Source organism: Salvia splendens, chromosome 4 (genome assembly GCF_004379255.2).
Source record: "Salvia splendens isolate huo1 chromosome 4, SspV2, whole genome shotgun sequence".
NCBI lineage: Eukaryota > Viridiplantae > Streptophyta > Magnoliopsida > Lamiales > Lamiaceae > Salvia > Salvia splendens.
Window position 1 is genome coordinate 31,416,497 of NC_056035.1, and position 18,746 is coordinate 31,435,242.

The following is an 18,746-nucleotide window of genomic DNA, read 5'->3' on the forward strand; positions in this document are numbered from 1 at the left end:
GATAACTAGGGCAGTCCTTAGAAGCTCTCGGTTTCTGCCATGAATTGGAAACCAGAGGCCTTCTACTTTCTTTCTCTCTAGGCTCTCTCTCTTTTTGGTTTTTGCTACGGATGCAGATTGTGAAAGTGATTAGCGAGGGAGTAAAATCTAGGAGTTAGTTGGGTGATTTATTGCTAATTAGGATTTAATTGGGTGTTTTTATTGTGTAGGAAGCTGAACAATTTCTGAAATATTTTTGCTGAAGAGAAATTAGCCGTGAAGAGTAGAGTTAAGGGAGGATTGGGCTCAAAGATATCTCCCATTTATTTATTTATTTGTTTGTTTTAATTGATAGGCCCAAAGCTAATTTTGTAAGTAATAAACATTGGGCTCTATTATTTATTCGAGAAGCCCAAATATACTGTTTTATATCTCACATTTCCTTTTTATTAATTAAAGTCACGGAAAATTTTAATTAAATCTCGTTATCCGGTTCCAACAAAATTCGCCCAACACAAGCCAATTAACATTTGGTGTTGTTCCAAATATTAATTCCACAATCACCTACGGTTCCAACCACATCGTACTACGCATAGCACTTTAAATAAAATCCCACAAAAAGAAATTATTTCTCTCAACAAAATATAATTCATACTACTACGTAAGTACGAATATTAAATCAAAGTACTCACTTCTCTTAGCACTATGCAAAATAATTAGTCCATTGGTGTTATGCCAAGTACAATAACAACTCCTCAACTCATCCACTTGATTAATCAACCAAAATTTGTATTTCATAAAGTTCATAAAAGAACTAAAAGACTTTGTCTGTCCAAAAAATATTATTTGCGTATCTCCAAAATTTCATTTTAAATCACCATATCGCATTCAATAAAAAAAATTATTATCTGAAAATTGCGGGTGTTACACTAATTTAACTATCATTCACCGCATTTTTCTTAATTTACTAATTGTGTATTAATTCATGTGTCATTTTAAATACATACTACTATGATTCTTAATTATATAGACTTAATTTAGAGTTCTGTTTAATTATATGTGTTGAATCAATCTAAGACATGTAAGATACATTTAAATCTTTGAAAGTATAAATTTAAATAGCAGCAAAATTAAAAAAGTTTATTAAGTAGCCAAATAAATGATTATGAGTGGTTTTATACATTCCTGTTCTGTACACACTTGACGCCCTAAAAATTGTATATTCTCTGCTGAGCCAAAACAGATGACTTGCTGCTAAGGCTAAAAATGAAAAATAAAATAAAATAAAATAAAAAGCAGGCTATATATCAAGAAATCTATCTTAGAATCTAAAACAAAAGAGATTCCTAAGCTGTTTGAGCATGCACACTCTTCTTAAATCTGCTCAGAACAATTCTAGAGCTGTCTTTATCTTATCCTGTTTCCATTTAGGGAACCTGTAGAAAGCACTCTTGTTCATCCCGAATTTCGCCTTGAAATCTTCTGATGACAAATATGCCTGCACACATAAACAACCATTTTAATTTAAATTCAATTCAATCAACATGGCTGCTGCATACATACCTCTCGCTTAGTGACATCAATGTCTGGAGCCGGATCGGTTGAATCTGTTATAAGGCGTTCATACGGATGCGTTGTGAGCCCTTCGTCGTCATCTGCCTCGTCTTCCTGCCCATCTTCCTGTATCGTCTCTGGCTTCGGCTCCTCCCCTCTAGTCTTTGGGACGTCACGCCCTGCTCCAATACACGCATGAATTGTTATCAAACAGTTGTTGATGTACGAGTAGGAAAAACTAAATTTAGAAAAACAAAAAAACAAACCTCTAATAGAGCACGGGAAGATAAGCTGGCGAGCCGGTCCTGGTTGCTCAAGGCCTTTGGTCAGGGCTGCTATGGCTGCTGATCTCTCTTTAGTTGCATCCTGAATATCCAACGACTTCGGGTACAGATTAGGTGGAGGAGTTGACAGGTTCCTCGCATTAGGACTCTCGAAGGCTGATGCTAGCGCGTTGAATGCTGGAGACCTTCCTCGTATGCGGTTTCTATCAGGGGCCACAGACAGACTTCTTGAACGTTGCTGCGTTTTTTCTGGTGCACCCGATCTCCCAGCAAGCGCTATAGGTATTCTCCTTCTCCGCTTCTGCCATTTACACGTACAGAGCATATAACAAGACTAGCAAGTTATGTAATGTGATAAAACAAGAAGAATGGTATAATATAACCAAGGCTACTTACTTCAAGCTTTGGTGTACCGCCGTGTTTGACAATAGCCAGTTTTCGTTGGAAAGAGTTACCATGCATCTGCAGACACGAGAGTAAATGAGCGTTCACGCGTAAAATCCAAAAGGCCGGTGAGATTTCACAGAGGGCACACTCACTGCGAATTTTCTAGTGTCCCAAGTGAAGAAACGGGTGAAAAATGCAGGCTCGTTCCCTTCTGTAACTACGTATATTGGGGCGTGCTTGGATATTTTTTCACCAAGAACGTCGCGCTCCAGAAATTTCTGTACAAGGAAACGAGACGTTACAAAATGCTTTTCACATGTAACTAGTCCTCAAGAATGCAAAACAAGGCTAAAAACATACATCTCCTAGATTTAAGGCATTCATCTTGTTTTTGCTTTGGACCATTTGCCCGATCCAGACATAAATGTCGGAGTGGCAATCAACGATGAATATGTCTTCGGTCATTAGATCATCCTGGTCGAAGTTGTACACCTCATCAAACTGCAAAAGGAAATCACATCTCAAAATTTTCAGAAAACTATGAGAAATAAGGTGGAATGAATTCAGAGAATGTGTCCAAGTAAATAAATACCTGGAGATCTCCTGAAAAGGTACAAGAATTATGAAAGAAACCAGTTAGTTGGATTTACAAAAAGAATGAACAGAAATGATCAAATTATAAGGAAAAAAATGATGACATGCCCTTAGATATAGTGCATGAGAACAGATGAGGGTCTCCTTCAGCCACTCTTTTGATTTTCTGCTTCGCGTACTCAGATTTTCTGCCTCCGATTAAACCCCAAAACACCTCGGATTCCGCACCCTCCTTTTGATATCTAGACTGCACATCTGGCTGCAAATACAAATGGTATGATTTAATATGGACTATTGTTATTATAGAATACTATAGCATTTCATCAATTGGTATCAGACCTTCAAAATATCGAGCCACCTCTCCGCGAGCTCCTGCTCTTCCGTTGTTGTGGAGCTTCCCAGCCAGATGAAAGCAGATGTACCACTGTGTAGTATGTAACAGTACGAGGAGTTCAAAGACGAGCTCACCTGAATCAATCACAGAATACAAGTGAAGGCGTAGTTTTACACGAATCAACACAGAATTGGAAAAACAAAAAACAAGGACTTACAGGTTCTACTTGTATTGCTTGCATATTTTCAGGTCCCGTCCCCTGAATCCGGAACAATGCAAGCCCATCCTCAGAGTACGTGTCGTCTGCAAGTCCTTTCTTGGCAAGGTTATTCTTATATCCCATGCTAAGACCGCCCTGGCGACGTGCAGGTTTTTACAACAAGAGCCATTGAGAGAAATTCGAAAGTGCTTTTTATATCTGTTTTAAAATGAACCTTAAACACGTTGAAACTCTGGAAAATGGCAAAGAACTGAGCTGGCTCGAATCCTTCATAAATACGAGCCTGGAAAAGAACAGAACAAATGCAATTGTGAGTAACGAGGCTGAAGTTAGCGTTAGATGATATCGCAACGAATTTGTCAAGGTAACATGCCTGAGCAGGGAAGTATTTCATATTCTCAACCATCTTGCTAGCCTGTGTAGTTGCTTCTACCCTGTCTTCCTATAGAGAATGAATAGCATGGTCAATTATCCCATCAACATGTATACTAAGATTGCTTTAGTAAATTGAAGATCACCTCAACACTTTGCTTTCCAAACCATGTTCCTACAAGATATTCCTCTCTATCTTCGCCACGATAAGAGTATTGGAAGATGTAGCAATCCCCACTGTAAAACTTCGACTGAGAAGGGCCTTCGAGAATCGCCTTCTGGTTACCATTAACGCGCCAAACCTGTAGATCGCCTGTGCAATCTATATGAGTGTGAGGTTCTTCTTCTTCTTCTTGAGGAGCTTCTGCTTTCACGAGACCCCTCACGTTAACTCCTTGCTGCTTTAGAAGTGCTAAAACCATCAAAATCTTGATTAGAAAAGGCTAAAATACATAGTTACATGTAATGAAGAATGTTATAATCCACTGGATGGGATCACTGACCTGCAATCTTTCCTTTAGTATCCTGCTTCGCGGGGGCGGGTACATCCGACCATGAATCAAACTTTCCCTTGAACATCACTGTCTCAAAGCCCTCCATCAAGCGGATTATATGAAAGTCGGACCGGTTTAGTTTTTGCACTATTTCCTATAACATGAAACACAGCATTGAGGCACTACCACAGTAACAGCTTTAAAATCAAGAAGAGGAAGCCTTAGGCAGTCAGATTTACATGAACCGTGCTGCTCAGAGTTTTCCGTTCCTTAAGAGAAGTATTTTTCCCCACCCAAACAAAGACTTCCATCCCGCAATCGAGAATATAACATTTATTTGAGTTCAACAACTCCCTTGCCAACGAATTAGCCTCAACAGGTACTGCCTCGCCCTTCTCGATGCTTAAACATTAGAGACTATATCAGCTTACGTATTCAAATCATCGCAGATCAAATTGTTATGCATTATTTGGAGGAAAGTTGAGGAAAAAATACATACCACGAAAGCTTAGGCTGAACAATACGAGGGCTCTTGGGTACGGAATATACTTTCCTTGGAAGTGGAGCAAAGCCACCAAAGATACTCCAAAATTCTCCGGCCGCAGCATCAGCCATTAGTTTTCCATCATCTGCAGGTAAAAACACAAGGCATGTGTTGGCAAACTCGGCCAAGCAATGCTAGAGAAAAAGAATGCAAGTAGTAGCATAGTTACCAACAGCTGCTATTTCACATTTCCCATCATGATAAGTGTCTTTAATGTACTGAACAACTTCCAGTGCTTTAGCCCTTTCTTGAATCGAAGAGTTGGAGCCGTTAAACTGAAATATTTTAGACTTTGTATCTAAAACGAATATGTCATCATGATTTAATGATGACCGCGCAAAAGGCACCTGTTCTAGGATAAGGGGTGATGTGAGACGAAGGAATTTATACTAGAACCATGAATCATCCGGAGAGTTGTACTTGCCTCATTCACATTGACAACATGTTTCCCTTTACATACGTACAAGCGGTTCGGGTGCTCTCCATCCTCAACATGCTTAAAACCCGAGGAGAATCCACCTTGTTGAGGTATTATACATGGCTTGAAATAGGAAAGGAACTTCTCCGACTCTTGGCCTTGTACTTCACGGTACTGAGCAGCACGCCCACCAAGTGATGCATCTAGCTCTACCGCCTTGATGGCTGCCGCACCAGCTTCATCCTAAATAGCACAATATTTCAACAGACAGAAATCAGGGAATGATTGGTAACAGACAAGGTGGATTTATGGATGAATGATAAAACTAAAATAGTTACCTGGCTAGTATCTTTACCTAGCCAGTAGTGAACATCATGACAAAGGGCTCCACTCTTCGAGGCAGTGGTCTACAGAAAGGATACAGAGTTAGGAACAAACAAATTTCTCCATTATGATCACATAGAAATGAGAACTTACCTTTAGAATCACATAGGAATCACCACTGAAGAATTTTCCATGTGAAGGTTGTGGGACTGCAACAGGTTTAAAATCTTCGATTCGCCAAATCTCAATCCCGCTGTATGAAGTCAAGGAGAATAGAAACAGTATACACGTGCTAAAAGGAATATAATCCCTGAAATCATTGTAAATGGCAGAATTTTACTCATGCAGTGTAAACTGCAAACATTCGATCACAATTTCATGGCGATGTTCGAGAAAGTTTTATTTTTTAGAATGAGGATACGCTTTCTGTCCTGCCCCGTGTAGAGCAGGATCCAAATCCTTGAGTGAAATTGACATGGTGACCTCCTCTAAAACTCAGTTGTGGAAGTCTTCCTGATAAGATAACGACGCAGATTCACTAGTCGTTAGTGTCATACTGGTTGATGCAATCCATTTCATGCAACTAAACACAAATTTCCATTGACTATGAAACTGTTTACCTCTAAGCACTAAAGGTAGAAACCAAATCACCTAACAACTGATGCCATAAATAACAGACCAGAAACACACAAAAAAAAAAAAGACTAATACAGTGCCACAATTACAAAAAGAAATACTGTTAGAGCTTATGACTTTCTTAATCATGTCATAACCTCCATCTTTTGTTTCTTGGAGAAAGGCTTTATTTATCCTTCTTGGTCTGTAGGTATGCCCCTAAAATGGTTAACTCCACTGGCTCAATTTGAACAAAGAAAAAGACATAATTAGTAAAAAATACCCCTTAGAGTTGTTAGAGTACATAACAACTTCCTCAAAAATACCAAATTTGGTAGTATTCCTCAACAAAAAAAAACTAAACTTTTAACTTTATGGTGATTGAGAAATCCTCTTTACCAATTAGGAACCTCTTTTGTAAGCCATAAAATGATCATATAATATACCAAATGCTTAGATAGACACATACATTTTTTTAAAAATTCTCCATGCATTTGTGTTATTTCTTTCCTTGATGATCAATGTTTCTGTAGTTAAAGCATGCATAGCATTTGAGGCCAAATCACATACATGTTGTTAAAGAGAGGAGAAATAAAGGAATGCAGTTATGGTAATCACCTTATAGCCAACTTGAAAATGAATCAAACATAAGATGGAGAGAGGGGAAAATGAAATGATCTGGAAATATGAAAGTATTTCCTGATGGGAGGGAAGAAGTATGCGTGTTTTTTGGAAGAATGATGATCATGGGAACGACACCTAAAAATAGAACCCCAATTCAATGGAATGGGAGAACAAATTATAGTAATACTAGTAAATGGTATTGCTATCAAAATAAATTTGGTGCTTTGTGTTTTACCACATTATAGTAATAAACTTGATTTTGAGCACAAAATAGTATATTAGTTTTGAAAAAAATAAGCTTAAGCTTAGAATTTGGGTCCTAAATCTAAAAATCTTATTCTAAGTATATTGTTAGTTGATTGTTCATATAAAATATATAGATATTGTGGTACAAAATCATAATTGGCTAATAGGTAGCATTAAATCAAATTTGTCTTTGACAGATTTCGATCAATAGTTTAAGTGATTTAATAAAAGTGCTTCTTAGGCCTCATTTTACAATAAGGCAAAAAGAAAATCTAAAGCCACAATACTGTAAATTGTTTTTGCTATAATAAAAATAGAATAGATTTAGTAAATCACTTCGGTGTTGTCAATAACTATTAAGTGAAACTCTTGCTTGGTATTAATAATTTGAATTATAAACTTAGCATAAACATATGTGAAAAATGCAAGGTAAGAATTCAAAGGAGCAAAAATGTCATTTCCTTCTTTTTCAATAGTTCGATGTACAGCTTTAAGTATTATGAAGGGCAATTTAGTTGATTACATTTAAGGTCCATTTAGTGTCTATGTTTCGCTTTTATCTGAATTCTATTTGCTCTTTTTTATATTCGATTTAATTTAACTCAGTGGTATGTGTTAACCTCCCGACTTGGTTAGCCCTTCGGCCATGTTTGGTTGACGGGAAAGTAAAGTTGGCAAGGAAAATAATTCATAGAAAATGATTCACAGGAATATGATTCATAATAACTTTACTTTCTTGTGTTTGGAAAATATCAAGATTTTAAATTTTATATTTGATTTAAAAACCAAACTAAAATTATGCTCCTACTTATTACTCCCTCCGTCCCATAAAAATATGGGTGGATGCAGTGGCGGATCCAGGAACTAAATATCGTGGGGTCGAACGAAATAATAATAGTACTGTTTAAAATAATTATTTAAATTATTATTTTTATAAATATATATTTTAATTTATATAATTATTCTGAGTACCGATAGTATGCAAACAACATCTATAATTTTTTTGGGATATTGGCTCCTAATATTACAAAAAATTTCAAAAAATTATTTTTCCCACGAACTTTGAACTTGACATATTATAATATCACAAATTTAAATAGTTGTCGAATTTTTCTCACCGGCGACAAAATCTAATTACTCCTACATTAAAATGAGATGAATAACCAATCTGGCATCTAGAGATTTTGTAATCACACACCACTATTATTTTTAAGTGGTAATCATATCTTATGTGATGTAATAACAAATGAAATGTAGCCGGGTTTTTTAGTTGGTGGAAAAAATTCAACAACTATTTAAATTTGTGATATTATATGCCAAGTTTAATATTTGTAGAAAAAACAAATTTTTGGGAAATTTCAAAATACTTAGGTACCAATATCCCAATTTTTTTTGTAACATCCTAAGTTTTACAAATGTAAAAATAATTTGAATATGAATATGAATATTAATATTGAAAATTTTAATTATAAAATCAAAATTAGAAGAAATTAAGAAGTATTTATTTTATATTTATTGAAGTATGTGTTTAAGTTAAATAAAATGATATATTGATATATAAAAAATAAATTTAACCTTAAATGTAATTATTAGATAGAGACATATTTTCTAAAGAACTAATACAAATAAAGAAAGAAAAATTCAAAGCCTATTTTACAATCAAATACACATAATTCAAGATATTTAATCTAGTAGTATGAGTATTAATTTTAATCAAATACACGTAATTCTATATGCTATAGTATTCAATTATAGCTTGCTTGGAGTAAATAATAATACAAGGAATAGAAATCAATAATGATCAGAAAGACTTTTTGTATTCACCATCTTCAACTTGTCTCCTCAACCACTGCGCAAAACCCATTTCCGTTTCACTTTCTCAAACCTCTCCATCTCTTCATTCTCGGCAACCGCCTCCCACTGCCTCACTTCTTTTCTCTATGCTAGTCTCCTCATAATCTCACTGCGTTGGGTCGGAGGCTGATGAAAGGAGCTTTCCAGCGGAACTCCGAGGCCGATGGTGGGGTCGGCCGACCCCGCCCGACCCCACCTGGATCCGCCGATGGGTGGATGAGATGGCACAAGAATTAAGAAAAAAATGGTAAAGTAAGAGAGATGAGGAGAGTGGTAGTTAAAATAGAGTTAGTGGATAGTGAGACCTACAATATTAAATTGATATAACTTTCCAAAAATAGAATGCATATATTTTTATGAGACGGACGAAAATGGAAAGTGCACATATTTTTATGGGACGGGGGGAGTATTATTTTTATTTATAAAAAAATAATATTAAATTTTTAATAAATTATTAATTACAATTGATAATAATTATATTATTATATTTATTAATTAAATATGGATTATCCATCATAATATATAATAATATAATTGTAATTATAGTTACATGGAGTATTATAATTATATTATAATAATAAATATGATTATTATAATTATAGTTGTAATATTTATGGATAATATAATTGAATAAATTTAGAATTTGAAATTTCACTATGGCTTTATTGATTAATTATAATTTATAAAATAATAATAATTATTATTATTTATTACTCCATTCGTCCCCAAAGAATATGCACTTTGGGGTCGGCATGGATTTTAATGTAAAATTGGTGAAATAAGAGAGAGGTAGAGAGAAAAAAAATAATTAAAGTATTGTTAGAATGGGTCCCACCTCATTATAGAGAAATGACTTTTCAAAATTAAAAAGTGTATATTCTTGTGGGGCGGACTAAAAAGAAAAGAGTGCATATTCTTGTGGGATGGAGGGAGTATTAGATAATTTATATTATATTATTATATTTTAATTATTTAATAAATTATTAATTATTATGAAATAAAATATATATAAATATTAATATAGTTATAATTATGTTAATATTGATTATAGTTATTTATTATACCGTAATTCAGTATGGTTTATAATTTTAAATTATTTTTAATGCATTGTAATTAATAATAATAATAATAATAATAATAATAATAATAATAATAATAATAATAATAATAGTAATAATAAAGTATACTTATATTGCATTAAATATGTAATAATCCTAAAACTAGAAAAAAGAATACCTAAAAAAGTTAGGATTCAGAATCCTGGAAAGTTGTACTAACTTTCCTTCTCGGGATTCTGATTACTTTCCCAGTTTAATTAAAAACCGAAACAAACACAAGATTTTACAATTTAAGGAATTAGATTACTTTCTCAGATAGAATCTCGACAACCAAACATGGCATGTTTTCACAGGGAATTTACAGTTTTAGTAACTCAATTGGAATTCGATTTCTGTCAAACGACTCGGGATCTATTGAGAATGTAAAGAAAGCGTCCTCGTGTGTTATGAGGCGTTGAGAAGAGATGTGGTTGTGGAGAAGAAAAATAACATACTTCGACGTTATCACAAAATTATCAAGATCGTAGCCATAAAGTCTTTCCATGAACAATCTAGATAAGTACTTCGATAGTCGTGGAACCATTCATACGTCGGGTGGTCAAGCTAAAATAACTTACATTTGAGTCGAGTTCTAATCAGGTTGACGAGTTGATGTACAAGATTAACTGAGGCAGGTTTTCCAGAAACAGAGTGAATACTGCACCAATCACGAATAACAGAAGAAACGCAAACAATATCTTTCCGATGTACACAAAACTGATGGGCGAAGACCGTTTTTCTGTCATTGGATGAGAACCATCTACACCCTGCAAAAGCATGACACCAATGTTCAATTTGTTTCTGGAAATGTTTATAGTCATATAGTCATCACCTCAAACAAAAAGAGCCACAACAATGTTTTCTAAATCCTTTACCAGTTTGTGTCTTGTGCTTAGGCTCGTTAGAGTTCTCAGAGGCAATTACAATATAACTGTAATATGATAACATTTTCAGAAACAACATATGAAATACAGATATTCTGCTCCATGCAATTCACAGTTTATTAGTCTCATCTCATGACAAATGCTCATCATACAAGGATTACAACTCTAAAGGTATCTATTCAGTTCTTTTCTTGCCATGATACCTATAACCTAGGTTTATGGTGGGGTTTCAGTGCTTAAGCCCCCCCAGCTCCGCCTCTGCCTATAACATAACACCATCATCACGGGTTCACAACTACATCCTTCGTATACTTCAGATAGCTATCTCCTTAAGCACGTGTATAGGAAATCACAAACAAGTGCATGTAAAGCTCAAAACTGATTTCAATATCATGAATAGCATAACCTACGAAACACCGCATTCAAAACCACACACAATAGCATAACCTATTGATTCAATCCCGAAATCATCACAACTATACATACATACTCATCAACCGGAAATCAAAAAAATCGACAACCGAAAAAACCTCATACATGAGCATAAGCTTTGGGCACTCTCTCCCTGACAATGTGGACCTTTCCTTTATAACCTATCAAAAGAAACAAGCAAAGGCCTAAAATATCATTCACAGAGTCAGAAATCAATACGAGCAAATTCTGTCCCCAAATTCTAAAAAAGTACTATTCACCATTAGAATCAACCACAGTTTGCAACTTCCAATCCGATCCATAATTCACAAGCAGAGAAGTAGGGCCAAAGCTAACAGGCTCTTCTTCCCCTTCCTTAACGGCATCAATGTGTGTTGCCAGCAAACGATTCGCTCCACCACCGCCGTCGGAAAGCAGCTTCTGGTTTATCAAATTAACCGCGAAAGCCGCGTCGGTTCCGGCGGCAAAACGCCTAATTTTTCCGGAACTCTTGCACAGCACCTCTATAAACTACATCCGAAAACACATACTCTAACCTAATTAGAACAATACTTCGATATAAATGATGGATAAATTAAGATCAGAAAAAAGTTGTTTTTATCAACATGAAAGCTTACAGGTAGAGGTTGGTGGTGGTGAATGGCTTCTGAATCCTCCTTGCCCTCGGCCATGATTGGGGGAATCAGAAAATTATCCTTGCACAATTGAAATATGAAGAATTTTGTGGTGGCGGCGCTGCATTGACTTTTGGGAGACTTGTTTAATCGCTGAATTATAGACTTCTAATACTTACGGTCTTCCCCGTTAGCACAACACTCACGTTCATGCTCTTCTGCAAGGACATGGACAAATGTCTCATCATTCTATTATTCAATTTAAATAAAAATATTTCCACCATATTAAAATACATTAAAAATACTCAAAATACTATTACTAATTACTAAAAAATTAAAAATTACATAATTAAAATCCTAAAAATTAAAAATTACATAATTAAAATCCTAAAAATTAAAAATTTCATAATTAAAGTCTTAAAAATTAAAAATTACATAGTTTATATCCTAAAAATTTAAAATTATATAATTAAATTTATAAAAATAAAAAATCCACTACTCGTGGCCGAATTTCGCCCAAATGGATAATGAATGTGTGTATTTATAGATGATTTTGGGATTAAATTTTTTTTTTAAAAATCCAAAAAAAAATTTAAAAAACGGTAATAAAACGACTATATTTTTGAGAATCTGAAAATATATTTATTTTTTATTTTGGTATTATTTTCGATTTAAAAAAAATGCCAACGACCAATAGAAACGCATCACATCGCCTTGCTCAGCGGCACGGACGTGCTCTATGTATCGAGCAGAGCTGTGCCGTTGGCAAGAGCACAGGGGTGGACAGGGGCGTGTCGTTCCAGCGGCACGGACGCCGTCCTCCGCAGCGACCGCTGCGGATGCTCTTAAGAACAGATGTGATTAAAATACTTTGATTTAAGAATTTTTTATATATTTATTTTAATTTAGTTAAATTTGTATTTAATGAATTTTAAAATTTAACTAACCTTTTTGTATTAAATAAATTTATTTCTCATATTTATTTTAGATTAATTCAGTTGCAATATCAACTCAATAATTATCAACAAAATAAAAATTTATTGATTTGTTCGTTATTAATTTATAATTTATCATTTTTCAATGATTATTGAGTTATTATTAGAACTGAATTAATTTCAAAATAAATAAATTTAACTAAGATAAAAAAAAGTTAATTAAACTTTGAAGTCTATTAAATTAATATTCAACCAAGGAATCTCTTCAATCAAAATGAATTAGTATAAGGACCTAATAAAATACTCCCTCCGTTCCATAGTAGTGGAATCATTTTGTCATTTTGGTACGTTCCATATTAGTTTAGTCATTTCTCTTTTTAGAAAAAGTCTACACATTTCTTCTAACTTATTTTACTATCTCATACTTTATCTTTTCTTCATCTCTCTACCCTTTTCATTTCCTACTTTATTCTTCTTTTACTTAACTCACTTAACATAATTTCCTTAATTTTCGTGGCGAAAAGAAATGCTTCCACTACAATGGAGGGAGTATAAAAATATAAAAGAATTTAATGAACAAAATAAAATGGTACAAGGATCTAACTATGAAACAAAAATTTGAACAAAATCCTAATGAAATAAAATGTACTCCCTTCGTCTCACAATAAGTGACACACTTTGTCATTTTGGTCTGTCCTACATTAAGATTTTTATCATAAATATTAAGTAGGTCACACATTCTACTAACTCACTTTACTCACATTTTATTATAAAAAATAAAAATAAAAAAGTAGCTCTCATATTGCACTAACTTTTCTAACTCACTATTCTTTATACTCCCTCCGTTCTATAGTATCGGAGACGTTTCTTTTCGGCACGAAGATTAACAAAAAGGTGTGTAATGTATTAAATAAAAAGATAATAAAGTATGACATGAAAAACTAGAGAGAAGGAAGTAAGAGAGAAGGAAAAGTAAGTGAGAATAAATGTGTTGATATTTACAAAAAAATGGAAATGACTCCACTACTATGGAACGTACTAAAATGACAAAATAACTCTACTACTATGAAATTGAGGGAGTATTGAGTGACTCCTATTGTGGGACAGGGGAATACTTAAAAAACCTTGTTTTGTCTATAAACCTATTAGAGGTTAGATTTCATAAATGTCTATTGAATTAGTATTATGTTTTAATCAAATTAATTATTAAAGTTTATATTTTTAAAAAAATAAAACTTATATTTTAGTAAGTATATTGTCTGTAGTTTAATTTAGCTTAATCACCAATTTGTGGTTTGGTGATTTGATAGACATTCAAAACTCAGTATGTCAAGTCAGTGAGGAGTTCCATATAGTTTAGAGAGGTAGTATAGTTTATTAATTTGACGTAAACAGTATTGTAGGGACCTTTTTATACTGTGGCATTTTAATTACTACGTACCATGTAAAATAAAATAATTAAATAATTTCATTAGCGTCACATCCACGGCTTAGCTATACTAGGAAGGACATATTACATACATTATGTAAGGATTGTGTCGGGAGGCCGCTTTTCCTTGTCTAAAAATTAACAAAAAAAACAAAGACATAAATGTTCATCAATTATACACATAATAATCAAGCTTACACAATTAAAAGCACATGCAAAGTTTTAAATTAGGGTTAACACCAAAATAAAAGAAGTGCCGTGTGATCCCAATGATTTATTTTGATTTCCTCAAGATTTAAAAGGGGCGGCAGTAGAGCAACACTGCAATGCAATGCCCCTTTTTTGTTGGCACCTTATCTTATTATATATCTCCTTCCTCTCTTCACGCATATTCACAAAAATGGGAAGGCCTCCATGCTGTGACAAAGTTGGAATCAAGAAAGGTCCTTGGACTCCTGAAGAAGACATAATTTTGGTCTCCTATATTCAACAACATGGTCCTGGCAATTGGAGGGCAGTACCTACTAACACCGGTATAATTTTCACTACTATTTATTTTTGTTTCATCTTAATGTGATTTTGGATGATTCGTTTGGTTTAATTAGGACTGATGAGATGCAGCAAGAGCTGCAGGCTTAGGTGGACCAACTACCTAAGGCCAGGGATCAAGAGGGGCAGCTTCACCCCTCATGAACAAGGGATGATAATCCATCTACAAGCTTTATTAGGCAACAAGTAATTCATCTTTTTTTTTATTACTATTACTATTATTATTTTAATTTTATTATGTGTATTGATATAATTAAGGACATGATTGATGATTAGATGGGCCGTCATAGCCACGTACCTCCCGCATAGGACAGACAACGACATCAAGAACTACTGGAACACGCACCTGAAGAAGAAGAAGCTCAAGAAGATCCAATCCGGCCTCCAGCCCCAAATGCCATCCCATCCCACGACGTCGTATCATCACATGGCGTCGTCCGAGAATTCATCCGTGTATGCTTCAAGCGCAGAGAACATCTCGAGGCTTCTGCAGGGATGGATGCGGTCGTCTCCTAGCAACGCGGATTTTGGGAAAACGGTCCCGAGCCACGAAAGCCAGTGGCAGAAGATCGAGGAAGGGATGGCTAATGGTCATGATTTGGAAAGGATGTTGGTGTTTGAGCATCAATCCTCGAATGCCGCCGTGGCGTGTGATAAATTGTCGTGCTATTCGAGCCAGAAGGGCTCGGACAGCAGCGTCTGCAAGATCGATAACGGCAATCCGCCGTTGTCGTTTCTTGAAAAATGGTTGTTGGATGAGAGTGCAACTCAAGTTGAAGGAGCTATGGAATTGCCCCCCATATTTTAACTATATGCTTAATTAATTTCTATTATATTTGCATATTGAGCTTAATTAATTGAATATTAGCAGGAGTAATTAACGAGCATCTGAAATTTTTTTAATTTCAGAAACTTATCTTCGTTCCAAAAAGTTGGATAACTCTATGCTGCTGCACCCCCTTTTTTTCATTTTTACTTAGTGTTCAATTTTAATTTGTAATTTAACATCTGTTACTTGAATTAATCAGTATTTTTTTCATGTACTATTAAATGAATTATCTAATTTGAGTGAACCAATCTTGAAATTGCAAGTGTAGGCATATTTATTAGGGAGACGGTAGAGATGGCGACTTCAAATAACAACATTTATTAATCGGAAAGCTCTATAATAAATCTAAGGCCAACCAAAGGGGGACAATCAATTTGCTGAATTATTTTCTTTTATTCTCGCTTAGGTGAGCAAATAAAAACCAAATTCAATTACGCTATGATCAGTAAATACAAATTTGGAGGCCAACTTTTAATTAAAATTGCATCCAACAATAGAAACTAATCGTAAAGTTCACGTGCATGTAATTTCACATCAATCTAGAAATTAATCAATAGCTAGGTTTGGTTTGGCACCACAAGATATATACTAGAGTAGTATTATATATCAAAGTCAAGAATTAAATAATTAAGAGATGATGTTAATCGTAATTATATTTTATTATTGTAGCTAGGGTTTGCATGCCGAAGTATTGAATGGCCGATTTAGAAAAATATAATTAGGTTGTCACAAAAAGGATGTTTGGACAGCACAGTGTCACGAAATTCTTGACAATCAATATTCAATATGGTAAATAAATCCGTGTTTATTTCCTTATTTATCCCTTCCCCTAACCAAGAGGGAAACATGTGAATTTCCTTCACCTTTCGCCCTACGAAATCGATTATTTCTAGATATTATATTCAAGATATTTTCCTTTATATATAAATGGAATTAATCAAATTTTAAGTCTGTCAGAAAAAAGGAGGCATTAATGATCATTAATCTACATTTGAACGCACTAATTCGGCTCCCGAATTATGTTTAAGTTTGTATCGTTTTCGGTTTAATTGAATTGCATAGAGATTTAATTTTGTAATGAATAAATAAAGATTAGTTGCAATTTATGGCCGGAATTTTAAAGTTATTTGGAAAAAAAAATAACATTAACTTTAAAAAATACAAAAAAACTTATTTTTAAAATAATATAAAAAAATAGCCTTATTTTTCACGAAAGTTGGAGAAAATATTATAAACCTTAAAGTATAAAAATTTTCATAATTAGGTTAGAATATTCACATGGAGGACCCTCTCAAATTTGATCGATCATGACTGAAAAAACATAATGTTTTGACGGAAAAGTTGGAGTATGATATAGGTCGAGACAGTGCAATGAATATTATACATGTTTGGAAGAGGTACCCCTAAAATATTTGTTTGCATTCATTAATTAAAGTACTCAATTTTTTAATTATTATGAAAGTCTAAGGTCATTTTTTGCACTTTTTAAAATTTATATAATTATAAATATAATGATGGAATAATTACATGATATTTTAATCATTAAAGTATTGGGAATTCCTCGCAAAGATTTCACTTGACTTTCATAAAATATCTGTATATGTTATTGGACATGTTTTGAATATGGATCGATTTTCGACATAACTAAGATGCATAGGGCACTCATTTGACCATCAATAACATTAATGCAACTTCAATGAGATAATTAAGTAAATTAAAGAAGTTTTGATAAACTTAATTAAAGAAATACTCCTATAATAATAGGCTTGGACCATCACCATATTTGTGCTGAGACGGTAATTCCTGTTCGAATATATATGTATAAAGGAAAATCAGAGTAGAAGTAAACTCTCTAGTCAAGGAAGTATTTGTTTTATTCTTTCTATAGAATCATTTGGAGAACAAAAAGGGCTAAGAAATGGATGCAGCATGCACATACTGAGTAAAAACTAAAAACCAATAGTATTTGATTTGGACATACTATGAAATATTCAGAAAACCTTAGGTATAGGGTTGAAAAGATTAAAAAAATGGTTATGAACTCTCTCATCAACCACAAACTCAACGGTGAATTAGGAATTGTTAAACATGGATAAACCAAATCAATGTCAAACATATTTCAAAGGAGAAGGCTTATGTTTTTTCTTATCTTACATAATAGTATATGTACAGGTCTTGTTAGATTACTAACTTTTTAAAATCGTTAAGACCATCAGCAGTGGCGCGAAATTCCCGGCGGAATTCCCCCGCGGAATTCCCAAAAACACCTTCTGCCACGTCATACGGACTTTCCACTACACAGTGGCGGAATTCCCCTGCGGAATTCCCACATTGAAAAAAATTCACAAATTCACATATTAAACAATTTCCGGAATTAAACAATTTACGGAAGTAAGAAATTTACAGAATTAAATAGTCGACACGAATACGGAGAAAATGCAACCACTTTATTTAAAAAAAACATACTTCATTATAAAAAAAATACATAATTACTAAAAAAAATTACATTAATAAAATAAAAACCGGCTTCTCACTCATCGGATTCCCCGTCGCCGTCCCCGCCGCCACCATCCCCCCGCCGTGGCCACCCCCTCGCCGTCACCGTCCGACATGTCTCCGAACCCCAAATCGCGCCGCATACTGTTGATGAGGGGTTTAAGAGACCGCTTGTAATGGGGGTCGGTCGATTGGCGCCATTCAACCATTGCACGTAACAAGGTTTCATGTGCCGCGATGCGGGTGAATGAGGGGTTCTCGGGATCGTTTTGGGCGGGTGCTGCCGATTGGGCCTCGGCGGATCCGCTGGTGCTTCCCCTCGCCATCCGTGCCGTGGACTTTTTCCCAACCGGGCGACGGCGGTGGGCCGACGATGTGGGTGTGGGGAACTCTGACTCGGGAGGGGGGAGTTTCGCAGAACCAACACTGCTACTGTACTCTCCGGAGGCGCTGATCTTTGTCCGCTTCGGCCAGCCAGATTCAACACCCGCAGTGAACTTGGGCGAACACTGCACCACAAGATACACCGGCCAATACTTGAATTCCCCGAAGCCCTTGTCAGCGTCGGGGAACTGCTGATGAGCCAGCAGCTTCACATCCATGGCAGACATGCCGCTGGTTGCCGAGCGGAAGTTGTT

At 34.8% G+C, this 18,746-nt stretch overlaps 3 protein-coding genes across 4 annotated transcripts; 1 reads left to right on the forward strand and 2 right to left on the reverse strand.

Moving 5' to 3' along the window:
* Positions 1–1,363: 1,363 nt before the first annotated feature.
* LOC121799835 (villin-4-like) lies at positions 1,364–6,345 on the reverse strand. The gene is made up of 22 exons (XM_042199337.1): positions 6,278–6,345; positions 5,926–6,017; positions 5,658–5,757; positions 5,519–5,587; positions 5,187–5,423; positions 4,932–5,109; positions 4,718–4,847; positions 4,458–4,620; positions 4,228–4,372; positions 3,871–4,136; positions 3,726–3,794; positions 3,567–3,635; positions 3,350–3,487; positions 3,138–3,266; positions 2,907–3,057; positions 2,797–2,807; positions 2,565–2,705; positions 2,357–2,482; positions 2,214–2,279; positions 1,800–2,118; positions 1,543–1,715; positions 1,364–1,477 (listed from the first exon to the last, which is right to left on the reverse strand). Exons 2-22 carry the CDS (start codon positions 5,979–5,981, stop codon positions 1,364–1,366), a joined length of 2,850 nt encoding a protein of 949 aa, XP_042055271.1. The 5' UTR covers positions 5,982–6,017; positions 6,278–6,345.
* A 4,026-nt stretch (positions 6,346–10,371) lies between these two features.
* On the reverse strand, positions 10,372–12,025 carry LOC121797927. 2 transcript variants are annotated; one of them, XM_042196710.1, is made up of 4 exons: positions 11,874–12,025; positions 11,517–11,766; positions 11,362–11,417; positions 10,372–10,707 (listed from the first exon to the last, which is right to left on the reverse strand). In XM_042196710.1, the coding sequence occupies exons 1-4, from the start codon at positions 11,925–11,927 to the stop codon at positions 10,537–10,539; spliced, it is 531 nt and encodes a 176-aa protein (XP_042052644.1). In that variant the 5' UTR covers positions 11,928–12,025; the 3' UTR covers positions 10,372–10,536. The 2 variants fall into 2 exon arrangements, with proteins under 2 accessions (XP_042052644.1, XP_042052643.1); XM_042196709.1 differs by having other exon boundaries at positions 11,362–11,441.
* Positions 12,026–14,435: 2,410 nt separating this feature from the next.
* LOC121798700 (transcription factor MYB60-like) lies at positions 14,436–15,834 on the forward strand. The gene is made up of 3 exons (XM_042197831.1): positions 14,436–14,767; positions 14,840–14,969; positions 15,060–15,834. The coding sequence occupies exons 1-3, from the start codon at positions 14,566–14,568 to the stop codon at positions 15,589–15,591; spliced, it is 864 nt and encodes a 287-aa protein (XP_042053765.1). The 5' UTR covers positions 14,436–14,565; the 3' UTR covers positions 15,592–15,834.
* Positions 15,835–18,746: the final 2,912 nt, after the last annotated feature.

Excerpts from the sequence above, each read along its gene's own strand:
- LOC121799835 (XM_042199337.1), bottom strand. The coding sequence starts at position 5,981 with ATGTCAATTTCACTCAAGGATTTGGATCCTGCTCTACACGGGGCAGGA. Across the intron at positions 4,848-4,931 it reads ATGTGAAATAGCAGCTGTTG|ATGATGGAAAACTAATGGCT; the intron begins GTAACTATGCTA and ends TTTTACCTGCAG. Across the intron at positions 1,478-1,542 it reads TTGATGTCACTAAGCGAGAG|GCATATTTGTCATCAGAAGA; the intron begins GTATGTATGCAG and ends TTATGTGTGCAG.
- LOC121797927 (XM_042196709.1), bottom strand. The coding sequence starts at position 11,927 with ATGGCCGAGGGCAAGGAGGATTCAGAAGCCATTCACCACCACCAACCT. Across the intron at positions 11,767-11,873 it reads ACCACCACCAACCTCTACCT|TTTATAGAGGTGCTGTGCAA; the intron begins GTAAGCTTTCAT and ends TTTCGGATGTAG. Across the intron at positions 11,442-11,516 it reads AACTGTGGTTGATTCTAATG|GCCTTTGCTTGTTTCTTTTG; the intron begins GTGAATAGTACT and ends ATGATATTTTAG.
- LOC121798700 (XM_042197831.1), top strand. The coding sequence starts at position 14,566 with ATGCCCCTTTTTTGTTGGCACCTTATCTTATTATATATCTCCTTCCTC. Across the intron at positions 14,768-14,839 it reads GGCAGTACCTACTAACACCG|GACTGATGAGATGCAGCAAG; the intron begins GTATAATTTTCA and ends TGGTTTAATTAG. Across the intron at positions 14,970-15,059 it reads CAAGCTTTATTAGGCAACAA|ATGGGCCGTCATAGCCACGT; the intron begins GTAATTCATCTT and ends ATTGATGATTAG.